The sequence below is a fragment of the Corvus hawaiiensis genome, chromosome 15 (assembly GCF_020740725.1).
Source record: "Corvus hawaiiensis isolate bCorHaw1 chromosome 15, bCorHaw1.pri.cur, whole genome shotgun sequence".
Taxonomy (NCBI): domain Eukaryota; kingdom Metazoa; phylum Chordata; class Aves; order Passeriformes; family Corvidae; genus Corvus; species Corvus hawaiiensis.
The window spans coordinates 10,569,770-10,583,959 of record NC_063227.1 but is presented as its reverse complement, the minus strand read 5'-3'; the positions used below and the strand labels follow the sequence as shown (position 1 = coordinate 10,583,959).

Here is a 14,190-nt window from a genome sequence, read left to right as displayed (position 1 = left end):
GACACAGCAATTACAGAGGGAAGTGCTAAAAGCTGCACTCTAGTGTAGCAGAATATTCTGCTACTGACGTTTCTTGCCTTTTTTTCGTATATAAGCACACAATTTTAATTATTTAGAGCTCAGAGTCGATAGAGGTGGATCAGCAACAATGACAGACTGCCACTGTCAGGGAGCAAGACCTAAAGGATTCACTAGCATTCTGTAAGGAACAAGGCACCTCATGACTATCAGATTACGGGATATTGACTCTTGTGACAGTATTAGACAGTTAAATGTTATGATAATTAGTTTTCAGCTGATTTTATCTCTGAAATCACACCAGCTTTGGTGATGTTTGCACACCAGTGAACCCTCTTTTCATGTTTTTTCCTACCAGAGGATGCAGAAGAAGGAAATCTTGAGGGGAAAAATGCATCACTGAAGTGATCATTACTTTTTACCTTCTTCTATCAAAATGAATTCCTATTTAATCCTGAACAAGGTCTCAGTGCAAGAAACAAATAGGGAATTGCAGCTAAAACCCTCACCTCTCGGTGCCAGCTGGCAGCCTGGCCAGCCTGGCTGCACCCACAGGCAGAGAGCTGGGATCTGGGAATGCAGCATCACACCCTGACAAATGTCATCTGCTCCATGAATTTTAATTTCTAACAACCTAGCTCTCAAATAAGGTCTAGCTCTGGGCAAAATAATACCCCCAGACAGCTAATGCAGAGATTGTGTCACACACTGGGCATTCAGCTGCAATCCCCATGCTGTCATCCAAACATGAAGCATAGAAACAGAGAACTGTTGAGGTTGGAAAACATCTGTAAGATCATTGAGTCCAACCATTGATCCAGCACTGCCAAACCCACCACTAACCATGTCCCCAAGTGCCACATCTACATGCCTTTTAAATCTCTCCAGGAATGTGGGCTCCACTGCCCTGGGCAGCCTTGACAACCCTTTCAGTGAAGAAATTTTTCCTAATATCCAATCTAAACCATTTCATGTGACAGCATGAAGACAGCAGCACTCCTTATGGCACACATTACTCTTACATAGATGGGAACCCTGGCCCGACTCTCAAGAGGACAGAATGAACTTCTATCAGGACCACAGGGGACACTCACAGCAGGCAGGCCACATCCATGCCACCAAAACGAAGAAAATTCCAAAATACCAAATCTAAATTGTAAGCTAGAAAGTAAATAAATTAGAAAGAAAATATGCCCATCTCAGACTCCACTGTCATTCCCTCCTCCCATTACAGTGTACCCCCAAAGCCTTTGCTGCCAAATCACACTCTTATCCAAGTCCTACAGTCAGCTGGCATCACAGGAAACACTTTCCAAAGTTAGCTTTAATCTTTTCCTTCAAAAAGAAAAGACAAAAAAAAAGTACAAAACCAAAAAACCAAGAAAAAAACCCAAAAAAACAAACCTGCCAAAAAAAAGACAAAGGAGATAAGAACAGTAGACCTGAAAGCCATTTTTGTCCTAATAGCTGGCAAACACACATCATTAGATTCTGATAGACTGTGTAAAAAGACTGTGTTTACACTAACTTTAAAAACAGCAAATTCTGTTTGAGTATAAAGGGAGTGCATTCACCATCTGACAGTTGCCATTAACGTTCTAGACCTGACAAATAGCTCCTGTGCTCAACAGTTTCCCAGATTTCCTTTTCTCTCAGTTGGCCTAGTAAAAGACTTCCTACAAACCATGACCTTCATATTCTAGTGCCTGATAAATAACCAGCACAGAAAATAGATTTTTATCTGACCTTAAAAAAGAAAGTTTGTGTGTTCTCTCAGGGACTAAATGAGTCTTATTAAACAAAACCCAACCCTTTGGCTTTAGAAAACTTTGCCTGTAGCTCACGCATACGTTCCTGGAAACCTCAGATCTTCTTTTTGTCAAACAGCATTGCCTGTAGGAAACCAGGGGTAGTACCAGCAATCTTTCCAGTAATTAAAAAGAAATACTAACATAGGTGGTATTTGTGGGAAATAACATTTATTTTTGCTGCAGCATGTGTAGCATCAAATAGTGAGGAATTTGCTTCACTGCAGATCTAGACAATGCTTAACTTCATCTCTGTTCATGAAGAGGCAAAATCTGAACTCACTCCTTCTTACCAGAAGTCAAAAAAAACCCCAAAACCCCAACTTTGCTGTATTTAAATCACCACAAATCCCAGTTTTCATAATTATTAGCTCATCTCATTATTGCTCAAATAGACTTTACCTGTAAATAATGCTAGAGGGTGCCCGTTTACACATTGGAGATAGGATTTTTCAAGTGAGCTAAAAACATCTAGTTTGCCCGTTTATTTCAATTGAAAACTCAATAGAGCAGTTCTGACCAACCACCTGTAACTACTTAATGATCTAAAGCCCTTGGAGCCATCAAAGACACAAAGACCCCTCACCCCAGCAGTGACCAGCCAGCACGGGTCAGCACATGGCTTGGGAGAGCTCCCAGGAACATGGCAGTGCCAGGTTACTGCTTAGATTTGACAAGCCTAGAGGCTTTTTCCAACCTTAACAACTCTATATTTCTGTGATCACCTCCCCCTCCGAGCCCTTCCCAAAAGAGCAGACTTGCAGACAAAAGCTCTATCTGCACAGCTGCTGAGGAGAATTTTAAGCCAGCAAAGGAGTGTTTGTTTGTGCTAAGAAAGAGATTTAATGTCTAAATTAAATAAGTGCACTATGCTTAGCTCCCACTGAAAGAACGGCTGGATATTAATGGCTCTCCCGCTGGAGCTGACTCTCTGGAGAGCCCTGCTCACACCAGCCGTGTGCTGATCAGCACATCAGCAACGGGGGCACGCGCGCACCGAGCCACGCGCCCCCTCCCTGCTCCTCCCTGCTTCCAGTTAGCTTCCTGAAAGGAATTGTTCTGCTGTTTTGACAGAAATCCTCTTGTCCCCTGGGAATAGACTGAAAGAACGAACAACAGGCTTGGTTTAAGGAAGGCCTGAAAATTATTGCTACAAAATCAGGAGAGTGAAATGGAAACTCCACCGGTAGAGGACTGAGTCAAAATTACCTCCTCAATGCAAAGGAAAATAAGTTGGATACTTCTAACGATTTTCATCATGTTCCTGTTCTTAAATGAGTACAATAAAATGTATTTCAGTTATGTAATTCCAAATATTAATTGGTGTGACATTTGAAACGGAAAGTAATCCCCCAGGTTTCCCAAACAGAGAGAAAGCCGTGTTTGTGCAGAGGCGTTCAGCGAGGCCAGCAGTGCCATTCTCCCAACAAGACCAGCCTCTCACCCTCCAGTGAACAAAGAGCATCCTGAGAAATAATCACATTAGCGCTTCTGCCTGCTGGAAAGGCAGAGGGGTGAAAGGAAAGACGGATGGCTGCAATTATTATTTCTGTTTTAGAATATTAGAGGGTGCTCAGTTAAAGATGTCTGAATGATGATGGGACCATCTAATCAGAGGGAACACAGCTCAGATGTGATAAGCAAGGCCTGATGAACACACTTCCTTTGAAGAAGGAATTGCAATGCAATCACAAAGTCACCCCAAGACACTGACAAACAGATCAGGCAGGACTCGTTCTGGTGATGTTATTTATATTGGGTGAACATTAAAAGGGTGAAAGAGTCATTCTCAGCATTGTCTCAAACAGAAATTTTTTTGAAGTTCACTCAGGGCCCAATTACTTCACCAGCACCTCCATGCTTCCCAGGGCACGTTAGGATGATCCAGTGATAACACAAACTCTGTGACTCACCAAAAATGATCACTTAGCACTGTCTCTAATACAGCCTGCTTGGAATATATTCAGAGGTATCATCCAAATGCAAACTTCCCCATGCAGGAAGCATTTATTATACACCCAAAAGGAAAAGAGAAGCTTTCTGCTGTCTCTGCTCCTTTACTGCTACCTTTATGTGAAGACTTAGCTTTAATGAGGACACCTTGTAGTACTGAGGAGCAGTCAGGGCTTTCAGGATAAATTATTGTACTGGTAAAGGCTATGAATCCTCTGCCTTACAGTAAGGAGTTGCTCCTTACTGGTTTTGAGACCCCCAGCCCACTGGAAGCTGTTACAGTCCTATATCCAGCACACACACTGCAGCCCTGGCTGGCCAGTTCACCATCGTGACAGCAAAACCCAACTTGGTTTTACAAGCATGTAAAAACCTGTACTTCTCTCCAACTTTCCTAAGACTCCAGCTGCTCATTCCAAAATCAGCATCGGGAACAGGCACACTAGCCCAGTCAACCTGAGCAGTGAGACCATAAGCCGCTCTCTGACAGACCCACTCAGGCTCATCCTGTCTGCTGATGAGTGTCACTGCTTAAAGTATTATGACACAGTTAGGAGACTGTACTTCTTTATTTATCAGAATTTTCTGTGGGTCACACAGTTATTTCATCGTTGCACAGTGTTCAGATGTCGCCTGGATCCCAACTTCTGCACACCAGGGAAGTCCTATCAGCATCTTGGGGTGCATACACAGGCACCTCACAGGCTGGGACACTGCTCAAAGCACAGCCACCCTCTCTTTTCACAAACTGGTGTTTTCCCATAAAAATGTCTCTGGCAATGGATCATCCCTCACTGCCATGGGTGCCAACAGAGTTGGACACGTTGATAACAGCAGAGAAGCTGCATAGGGCTGCTTCCAATTTCTGGCTTCACTGATCCTATTTCCCAGGGAATACAGGTTGCCACAATGTCGATTCTGTTAAAAGCAGCTGATGAACTTCTGCATTTAATGGGCAATAGGAGTTCAAAGCTAAATATGACTATTATATAACTTAGGGAAAACTAATAATTTTTGAAAAACAAGTAGGGGTAAAGGAGAAATAATTCTATGGAATAAAAACCAGGATAATAAAAAAACCTAACTTCAATAACTGAGAGAAAAGTTAATTCTTTAAAGCACTCAGATACGAAAAGTAAAGGAAAAAGATCTTATTATAGGCAATTCACATCACAGAATTTCAATGGGAAAAGCAAAACAACTAGAAGCAGGGGTACTGCATGCCACTGTCACCTACTTTGCAGTTGCAATGAGAAACTAAATTGAAATCTTGTAAGAAGTGACATTTTGAAAAATTTCCAAATCTTCAGATGGAAAACACAACACTTTTTTCTTGTATTTTTTATTTTCCAAGCTAGAGCATAATTTGATGCTATTATCTGCTGGCTGCGCAAGATAGATTTCAGCTTTTGCAACAACTATTGTGTACACAAACCCCAGGAACAGATACCTTGATAACCTCAACAGAGCTGGTCCCCTGTGCTGAACAAATTTAAAAGCCAAAATCCAACCTATGCCTTTGGAAGGAATCAGGTTTGAAGTCTATAGGTCCAGAATCACTTTTCACATATGCTAGTTTCATCCTGGTAAAACATGTGACTAGATGAGTTTCATGATATACAAAATGAGTCAAATAGTTTTACCCTCAATTAGAAAAAGCATCTGGGCTGATATTCAGCCCTAATGACTGTCACATTGTTGGAGACACTTTATCAAACAGAACTCAGAAGTTCAGCAGAAAGAAGGCACATCTTAACCTCACTAAAACTGAAAGAGAACAAAAAAGAATGACAAAAAGACATACCACCTATGAGAGAGAGGCAAGCATAATAATGAGGAGGAGACAGGTACAAAATACGAGGATCACTCTCACGCTACTTCATAAATACACAGTGCCCATTATGTTATATGTAAAACAACAAACTTGTCTAGTATTCTTCAAAAGATCTCATCAAACACAAGCAAGCAGCATAGCATGGATAAATAATTCCTTCCTCATGACAAACAAGGAAATATTTATGGAAGGCTATTAAACTTGGATTACTGAGACACTGGAGCAGTTGTGGAGTGGCCAATCAGCTCTGCTGACTAAATACATATTTATAAATGCTTTAGCTCTTTTATTTACCCAATGGACCAAAATGGCTTATTCATTCTGTTTTGGTTTTATTTGGGTCTATCAAGTACAGTAAATGTGCAGTTAGGTGCATAATAAAAACTCCTTTAGAGAAGTAATTACATTACCTTTCACAGAGCAGATTTTTCTTTCCCAAGCACCAAGAACAACTGGACCATTTCACAGGCTCCTAAGTTCTTATTAAAAAATATACTCACACATGCTAATTACTGAAATGAAATCTTGCTTAGAAATGTAAAGTCCAAAAGAACCATTTACGTGCAAAGCAGGGCCCCCTGAAAACCACTAATTTAAGCAGAGTACTTGCTATGGCAGCAGCCAGGGACATGGCTATGGCACCAAACACCTGAATGGTTCATTCTTCATGTCCTACTAGGAAAAAATTCTTCCCTGTGACGGTGGTGAGGCCCTGGCACCCAGGTTGCCCACAGAAGCTGTGGGTGCCCCATCCCTGGAAGTGTTCAAGGCCAGTTTGGACATGGCTTGAAGCAAACATGAGATAGTGGAAGGTGTCCCTGCCCACGGCAGGAGGCTGTAATGAGATGACTTTTAAAGTCCCTTCCAACCCAAACCATTCTGGGGTTCTATGATCCCACAGGGTTTGGCTAGAGCTGGTGTGGTGGAAGAATATAATAGCCCCACAGATAAGCACTGGAAGGATCGCTGATGGTCTCAGGCACTGCCCTGGTCACCTCCAGGAGAGACCACCACAGCCCCCTTAGAGCCTCCCCTGCCATAAACCACCACCCCCAGCTGGGCTAACCCAGTAACAGGCTCAACACCTGCATCTTCCACAGGCCAAGGCCATGACCACCTGGGAGTAAGTACCTGAACTAAGAGAACACAAAGATGGTTATTCCTCTCTTATTTTTAGCTCATATTTGAGCAGTGAGTTGAAGCTCTGAAAATATTAACCTAATTGCTCTACCTTAAAGTAAAGCTCAGTTAAGGAAAAAATGGCATGTGGAAATCTATTAAGTCTGAAATTGAAAATACACCATGCTCTTATACATATTAAGTAGGCCAGTAGCATGTTCAAAAATCATGACTCAAAACCCTGACTGGACCCAGAAGCAATCCTGGACTTTGGGTCTTTTGTCTCAAAGTCCAAGTTTACTCATTTTTCTAATATCTACGACATGCCAAATAAACTGATTTGTTGGAGAGTGTTTGCTGCCATTATCAGAAACATCTGCTGCCAGTTTTTTATTCAACCCTTACAAATGAGTTTATGTTATAGCTCTGGGGTTACAGTGCATTTGCACCTTTCGATATCATGTGCAAGCATCACATGTCTGCTTCATATGAGAATGGCTTCCACATCATGCAATGCTCTCTGTAACAATAGCATTTCACCAGAGGTATGTGGCTGGACACAAAAGTAGTATTTCATAGAAAGAATAATGCACCACTGAAAACAACCAAAACATCAAATCCAACATGACTTCGAGTCTCACTGTATTTCAACCTGGCTGCTGCTAATGATACTTAAGAAAAGCCCATTTGTCTGAAAACATGTTCTCTTATTCTTAAAGACAGGTTACCTTAGAAGACCAGTGCAAACCAGTCCTGCTTTACAGCTCCGGGTCAGCTGGAGAAAAGTGCTTTGGGGGGGCTGAAGATGCAGCCAAAACAAGGTTTGTAGGACAAAGTGGCATGTTCCAAAAGACTGCCCGGTTTCAACGGAAAAAGTAGAGAAGCTTGTGGAGTCGAGGGATGACGGAAGCCAACAGCACAAGCAGTTTTTTCAGCTGCCAAATCAGCACAGTTTGTTCTGATTTCAGATGGAAAAAGAGATGCCTTCAGGCACATCCAACTTCAGCACTCTGCACTGGGGATACTTATTTATGATGTATGGTGGGATGGAATACATATATAAGTTATTTTGTATCTCCAAGTCCTCACAAGGCCTCATAGGTTTCTGGTTCATCCCCATCTTCTCCCTCTTCCCACACTGGGAGCTGAAGTCTGTCCACTTCCTAAGCTTGCCTACAAGCTCCTTGATCCGACCTACTGCTGGAAACAGCTTCCTGAACAGCCACTCAAGTTTTCACTTCAGCTCCTTCAGGTCCATCAATCTGCTGCTCTAGCAAAGCCACACTATTATATTTACTTACTAAACAGTCATGCCCATTCTGCTATGAAGAGAATTCATTCCTCCTCCTGCCCCGAAGCACTTAACTACAGAAACTGATGGATCTATTTACAAGAACTTTAACTCTGCAAAACCACTCTGCTTCCACCAGTCAGAGAGCTGAGCATGCAAGGAGTTTGCTATGGCTATGGCAAAGCTGGGCTAAACCACAGCTGCATTCACATTTTCAGAAGGAATCCATCTCCATGAACAGTCATTTGTCAGCCAAATGTGACCACCAGGACCAGCCCTGTTTGGTTCAGGAGCTGTCCAGAAACTCCCTGGTTAAGCTGCAATTCTCTGCTCCTCATCCCAGACACATGTGCAATACCAACAGCAATGTTAAGACTGCCCAGGCGCATTCACATTCCTGTTTAATTTACTACTGTGCCTACTGGTTAATGTGTTGATTATTTGAGGTTCTTCCCCCACCACATGGTTTTACTCCCTCTTTTAATTCTTGCCACTTGAAAGCACAAAATATGCCAAATTATAATTAAACACCACTGCTGATAGATGTGTGGGAGCAAACAACTTTGCCCCTTCCCAACTAGGGCTAGGCTGTTCAAGTGGGATGAAGTATAAAAAAAGCTGAGAAACTGTGGTTTCACAAGCTTAGAAACACAGGCACTAAACATCAGATTAATATTTTGACCCAAATGTCCTTCCCTGGGTAACAGATTTCAAAGCATATGTTGTCAGTCAATGGCAAAGCCAGAGATAATAAAACTTTCTATGAAAATAAGGCACCTGAGATGGACAGAGACCAAAAACTTTGTTCAAAGTAAAGACTGAGTAACTGTTAAAACCAGTCTAAAAAACATGGAAAATATTCCAACTTGTGATTCAACGAAACAGGTATTTTTAATGTAAAAGCTGTCCTTCAAACTTTGGAGGAATGTCCTGAAATACAGCCAGTGTGTTTCTGAACATCCAACACTATACAGAGCATATACATACAAATATTTCTTTTTATATCGTATCATCTGGATGTAACTGAGATAGCCAGTTGCTTCTAAAGAGCAACACAGGCACGGCTACTGATTTTTTGGTAGGTTTTGACCAAGTCATAAGAAAAAAACCACAAAGTTTTTGGACTCCAGTAATAAGGAAAAAACCAACATAATGGGAAATTAATAGGTGATTTACTACAAAAGTAATTACAGCTGACCACTTTGTGTTCCTGAAGGATTTGAGGAGAGCAACTTATCATTTACGCCAATTTTAGAGTGCCTGTCATCCTCCATGGAGTGGCAAAAATTTGAAGTGGGCAAAAAGGAAGGACAAAGTAAACAGAATTTCTGAAGGGCATTATTATTTTATAACCATGAGTCAGTTTTTCATGTAGGACATAAAAACTGATGTCAAGTGGAGAATAATGAAATATTTCTTAAGCTGTTGGCTAGATCCTCTACCACTGCTAATTGATGCAAAGATTTTTCAGTAACACTGGCAACTTGAGAAAGCTCAGGGTGTACTATAATATTCTATTGTTCCTCATTGCGATTAGGAATCACAGTGTAACAATGAGGATTGTGTATCTGCAATAAATATATACAAATACAAACAGTACATCCACAACACAGAGCTTGTGAAAACTTCAGAGAACTGTCAATTCAAATAAGTTTTAATTCAAACCAGATACTTAAACTTTGTATCTTTATGGCAGTGTGATGTCATCTGTCTGAATAAATCTAGAGTTGCATCTCATTTAATAAGATTATATGGTCAGAGCAGAAGCAATTTGCTTGAACATTTCTTGGCTGAATGGTTTCAAAAGCATCTTTTGACACTAATTTGTTGAACAGATGATTGTGAACAACATAAAAACAAATTAAAAGTTTTAAGTGCTTGGGTGAGAATCTCAGCTAATAAAAAGCAAAGGTGGTCCATTAATTCAGCAGAGCTTTGCTTGTTTGTATCTTCTGAAGACCTGGTTCTTTACGCTTAATGTGACTATACATATGCTTGGGCATAGTTCTACACAGCAGACAATTTGTTCTAGTACTCAGCATCCTTCAGCCCCACAGTGCCAACAGAAATGGGAACATTTGTCAGCTCCAGAAGTTGCAGAATTAGTTCCTGTGTTCTTGCCATTAAAATAATTGGGAAACCACTGGAGGCTCTCTTCTGCCAGACATGGGGAATTTGATAGACATAAATGTATGTGGCTTCTACATATATAAGCTGTATGGTGTAATTTACAGCAACAGGTAAGTACTATACATTCATGTACACTCATTGGTGACTTTTCCCTGTGTAATCTTTAAAATTAAACACTGCCACTGTCCAGCCTAATGTTTGCAGGTGCTGTCTACAAGCTTGGCCCTGTGTTTCTTCCAATCTAACACACACCCTTCAGTCTCCCAGTTTCCTGCATAGGGTCTTCTCCTCAGATTATGTAGATTTTTAGAAAGGAATTCTCCCCTGTGAGAGTGGTGAGACCGTGGCACTTGTTGCCCAGAGAAGCTGTGGCTGCCCATCCCTGGAAGTGTTCAAGGCCAGGTTGGATGGGGCTTGGAGTAACCTGGGATAGCAGAAGGTGTCCCTGCCCATGACGGGGGTGGGGTGGAATGGGATGGGCTTTAAGGTTCCTTCCAACCCAAACCATTCTGACACTTCAGCCTTTTCACTAAATGCCTGCTGTGTCCACATGATCTGCACAAACTGCTGCTTTTCTCAGCTCCCTACTCCTGTTTTGCTCTTCCCCGTCTGCTCTCCTGCAGTATTACACTGCCCTGGACAGCTGATAGGACTGTGCAGGTTCTTCACCTTTTGGCTCAGTTCCCCTTTCCTGTGCACTAATGGTAGGAAAAATTACGAAAAAATAACAAAAATGGGAAAAGAGAAAATATTCAGTTAGTGGAAAAAAGGTCTGCCTACTCAAACTTGCCCCCTGATCTTAGTTCAACAGAGCAATATAGAGGGGTGGTATTCAAATCCTGTGCTTGTTTATCACATGCTCAAGTTTGAGTGTTTTTTGAGGTTTTCTGGCTGGTTGGGAGTTTGTTTGTTTTCAAAGCACAACACAAAACCTACCCTATTGGCACCCTACTCAATATTCTGGTTTCCACTGAATGAGCATAATTCAGATGGATGACACAGTGGGTCATATGTATGACCAACTCTGAGCCAAATTTCAAGTGAATTTAGGAAAATATTCCTGCAGCTTCTAATCAAATCCTAGATTGAGGGGTTTTTTGATTAAAAAATTATTTTTAGTCAAAAAGGGTAATATTTGCACACTAGTTAGGGATCCCAGGAACAAAACAGTTCTGCAGCCATTTTCATTTCAATTGAGAAGAAAATCAGTCTCCAAACATCACTGAGAGGTGGCTGCCAGCTGCAGTCAGGGAAGCATCTCTCCTCCATACCACAGCAATTAAAACATCATGTAATTACTGCTGATCTCATGCCATGGACGTCAAAGGAAAACCATTCATTGACTGTAATGGGCTTTGGAGCAGGTTCAAAATTTCTCCAGTATATGTAGTCCTGACACCTTGGAAACCAAAAGCATCCCAGTCTAACGACACTCACCCACAAGTAAAATAGGAAAAAAGTGTTTTCATGCTTAACAAAAATCAAGGCTTTGCTCCCTCTGAAAGAAAAGGGTCTGCTTTAAATCTAAAGGACTCAAACCTTTTGTCCCAAAATAAAGAAAAATTCTGAAAAGTGTAAACCTGGATTGCCCCACCTTTCACCAAAAGCCCTTTTTTTAATCACCTTGGATCATCCATGAGCCTGGGATTATAAGAGCAGATACAGAGTTAATCTGCTGAGCTCTCAACCTTTGTGGGTGTTTCTATAAGATATTTTTTAGTTTTTCAGCTTTTCAAGAGAATGCGAAAATTTCCACCAAGGGAACAGAACAAGGATAAGCCCCCAACCCCCGATCTCTTCCAATCATCTCATTTCCTCAGGTAAAAACCATTACCCACAAAAATTACCATTTTAAGGGGGAAAAAGGCCTCAATCTTAATGTCACCTCATACCATATCACAAAATTTATAAAAAATCCTTTTGTGTGCATAATAAACATTCTGACCCTCCCGTTATTTTTTCCTGGCATGGAATGGTACCTGCTCCATGCACATTTTAATACTGAAGAGGTTTCTGAAGGAGCCTTTAGTTGAATTATTTTATAGGCACTATTGAGGAATAACTCCAGAGAGGAAGATACTTAAACATTGCTGAAAATCCCCAGGTAGCTCTGCAAATCCACAGGCTTTTGTGATCAAGAGGTATTTACCATGTTTGTTAACATTTTCTTGACTTCTGAGGAGTTTGCAGTTCTTCAGACAGACTTGATAATTCACATATTATTGCCTTGCTGGGCACAAGCCAAATTTATCTATACACCTCAACTCCCTCAGTTGCCATCCCCTTCACTCCAGCCATGGGTCTAAGAAGCGTCTAACAGAAGTCCATAATATTGAATTCACTTTTGAAAAAAAAATTATGGTTTTAGCCCTCCAAATGAAAGTTAAGTCTTACCCATCCTCTGAAAGCAATGAGAAATCAGCCTCACTTAGCCTGGAAATTTGGTGCCTTGAGGCACTGATCACCGAATACAGTTATTGCTCTGAACAGTCTCCAAGCACCCACATGATCTGTAAACTCAATCCTGATTTCAAAAATTGCTATCTTTAAGCTCTCATATGTGTTGGTTACTTTCTCTGGGAAGAAAACTTTGGAAATAGAACTCATATCTGAAACAGGACTAGAGGTACATCCACGGGACTGGATTCAGTCTCCATGCCTATAATGAACTGCACCACAAACTACAGCCAGAGCATGACTGAAATGTGTCCCCATCCACAATGCCAAGATGCTTTTCTGCATCTCAAAGCAGCCTTGACCCACCCAAAAGCCTTCCTCAGTTTGAGACTGAGGGAAACACAATAAAACTGGATTTCTTCATGAAGAGTGGCAGAAGTTTGATAAAACACACACGTGCACTGGACATCTAAAGAGATTTCACCTTTAGCAATAGATGTATCTTTAATTCATTCAAGCTTCTCTGCTGCCTTGGCCTCACAGAAGAAAAAAAAAACCACAAAAACACAACCATAAAAAAAAAGGAGATTTGCCCAAATGACAAGTTACCCTTGGACCTGACCTTCTTTTGCTTATGCAGTAAAACGTTTGTAGTTATAACCTCTTCCCAACATATGGGATGCCTGAAGCAATTCAAGAAGCTACTGGAAGGGAACAGGGAATGCATTAATCCATTGAACAGGAGAGTGCCACCCGCTTCACATTCTACCAAGACAGATGAGGAAAGCAATGGCCTGATCCAGAAAACATCTGCTGAACAAAATCAAAATTAATGATAACCAGAATGACCTCTTTGATGGCCTATTCTCCCCCAGCTGCCAGGAGCCATCAAAGAGCCACTCCTGGCAGCAGCCAATTAGTTACTGAGGCAGCAGAGTTCCCAGGAGCTGGATCTGAGCTGGGAGCATCAATGCACCTTTGGATGGATCTGTGGTGTGCTGATGCATGGAAAGCCTTGTCTGCATCTTTTTCTCCCTAAACACTCCAGGGTCAGAGTTTATCACAGAATGGTTTGAGTTGGAAAGGACCTTAAAATTCATCCAGTTCCAACCCCTGGCATGAGCAGGGATGCCTTCCACAATCCCAGGTTGCTCCAAGCCCCGTCCAACCTGCCTTGGACACTTCCAGAGATGGGACAGCCACAACTTCTCTGGGCAGCCTGTGCCAGGGCCCCAGTGCCTTCACAGGGAATAATTTCTTCCTAATATCTAACCAAAATTATCTTCCTTCAGCTTAAAGCCATTTAGATGCCCTGCCAGCACCCAAACCTTGAGGTGCACACCCAACACCATCATGCAATTCTGTGCTAAAAGAGCAGCTTTTCATTGAAAAAAAAATCTACAATTTGCAACACTAAGAACTGTCAGACAACCGCCAGGCACAGACTGTTGGAAATCCCACAGCAGCACAACCTTTCAAGTGTGTGAACTCATGCTCATTTTAAAAAGTTACTGCAAGAATACTCAACACCAACACATACACAAAGAAAACTGGTTTTCCTACCTTTTCTTCTTGTAACTTCAAACCTTCTGGAGTCCTATAAGGGAAAAGAGAATTTTTTGTGGTGTTTTTTATTAAAT

At 41.5% G+C, this 14,190-nt stretch overlaps 1 protein-coding gene across 6 annotated transcripts in view; it reads right to left on the bottom strand.

The window, feature by feature from the left end:
* Positions 1-14,190, bottom strand: part of FSTL4 (follistatin like 4) — a 228,173-nt gene that overhangs the window by 198,531 nt on the left and 15,452 nt on the right. For 5 of the 6 annotated variants that reach the window (XM_048319875.1, XM_048319879.1, XM_048319881.1 and 2 more), the window contains exon 3: positions 14,114-14,147. The exons of the other annotated variant lie outside the window; for it this stretch is intronic. In XM_048319875.1, the coding sequence (XP_048175832.1) occupies positions 14,114-14,147 (34 nt within the window). The remainder of the gene's footprint in view (positions 1-14,113; positions 14,148-14,190) is intronic. 6 annotated transcript variants of the gene reach the window in all.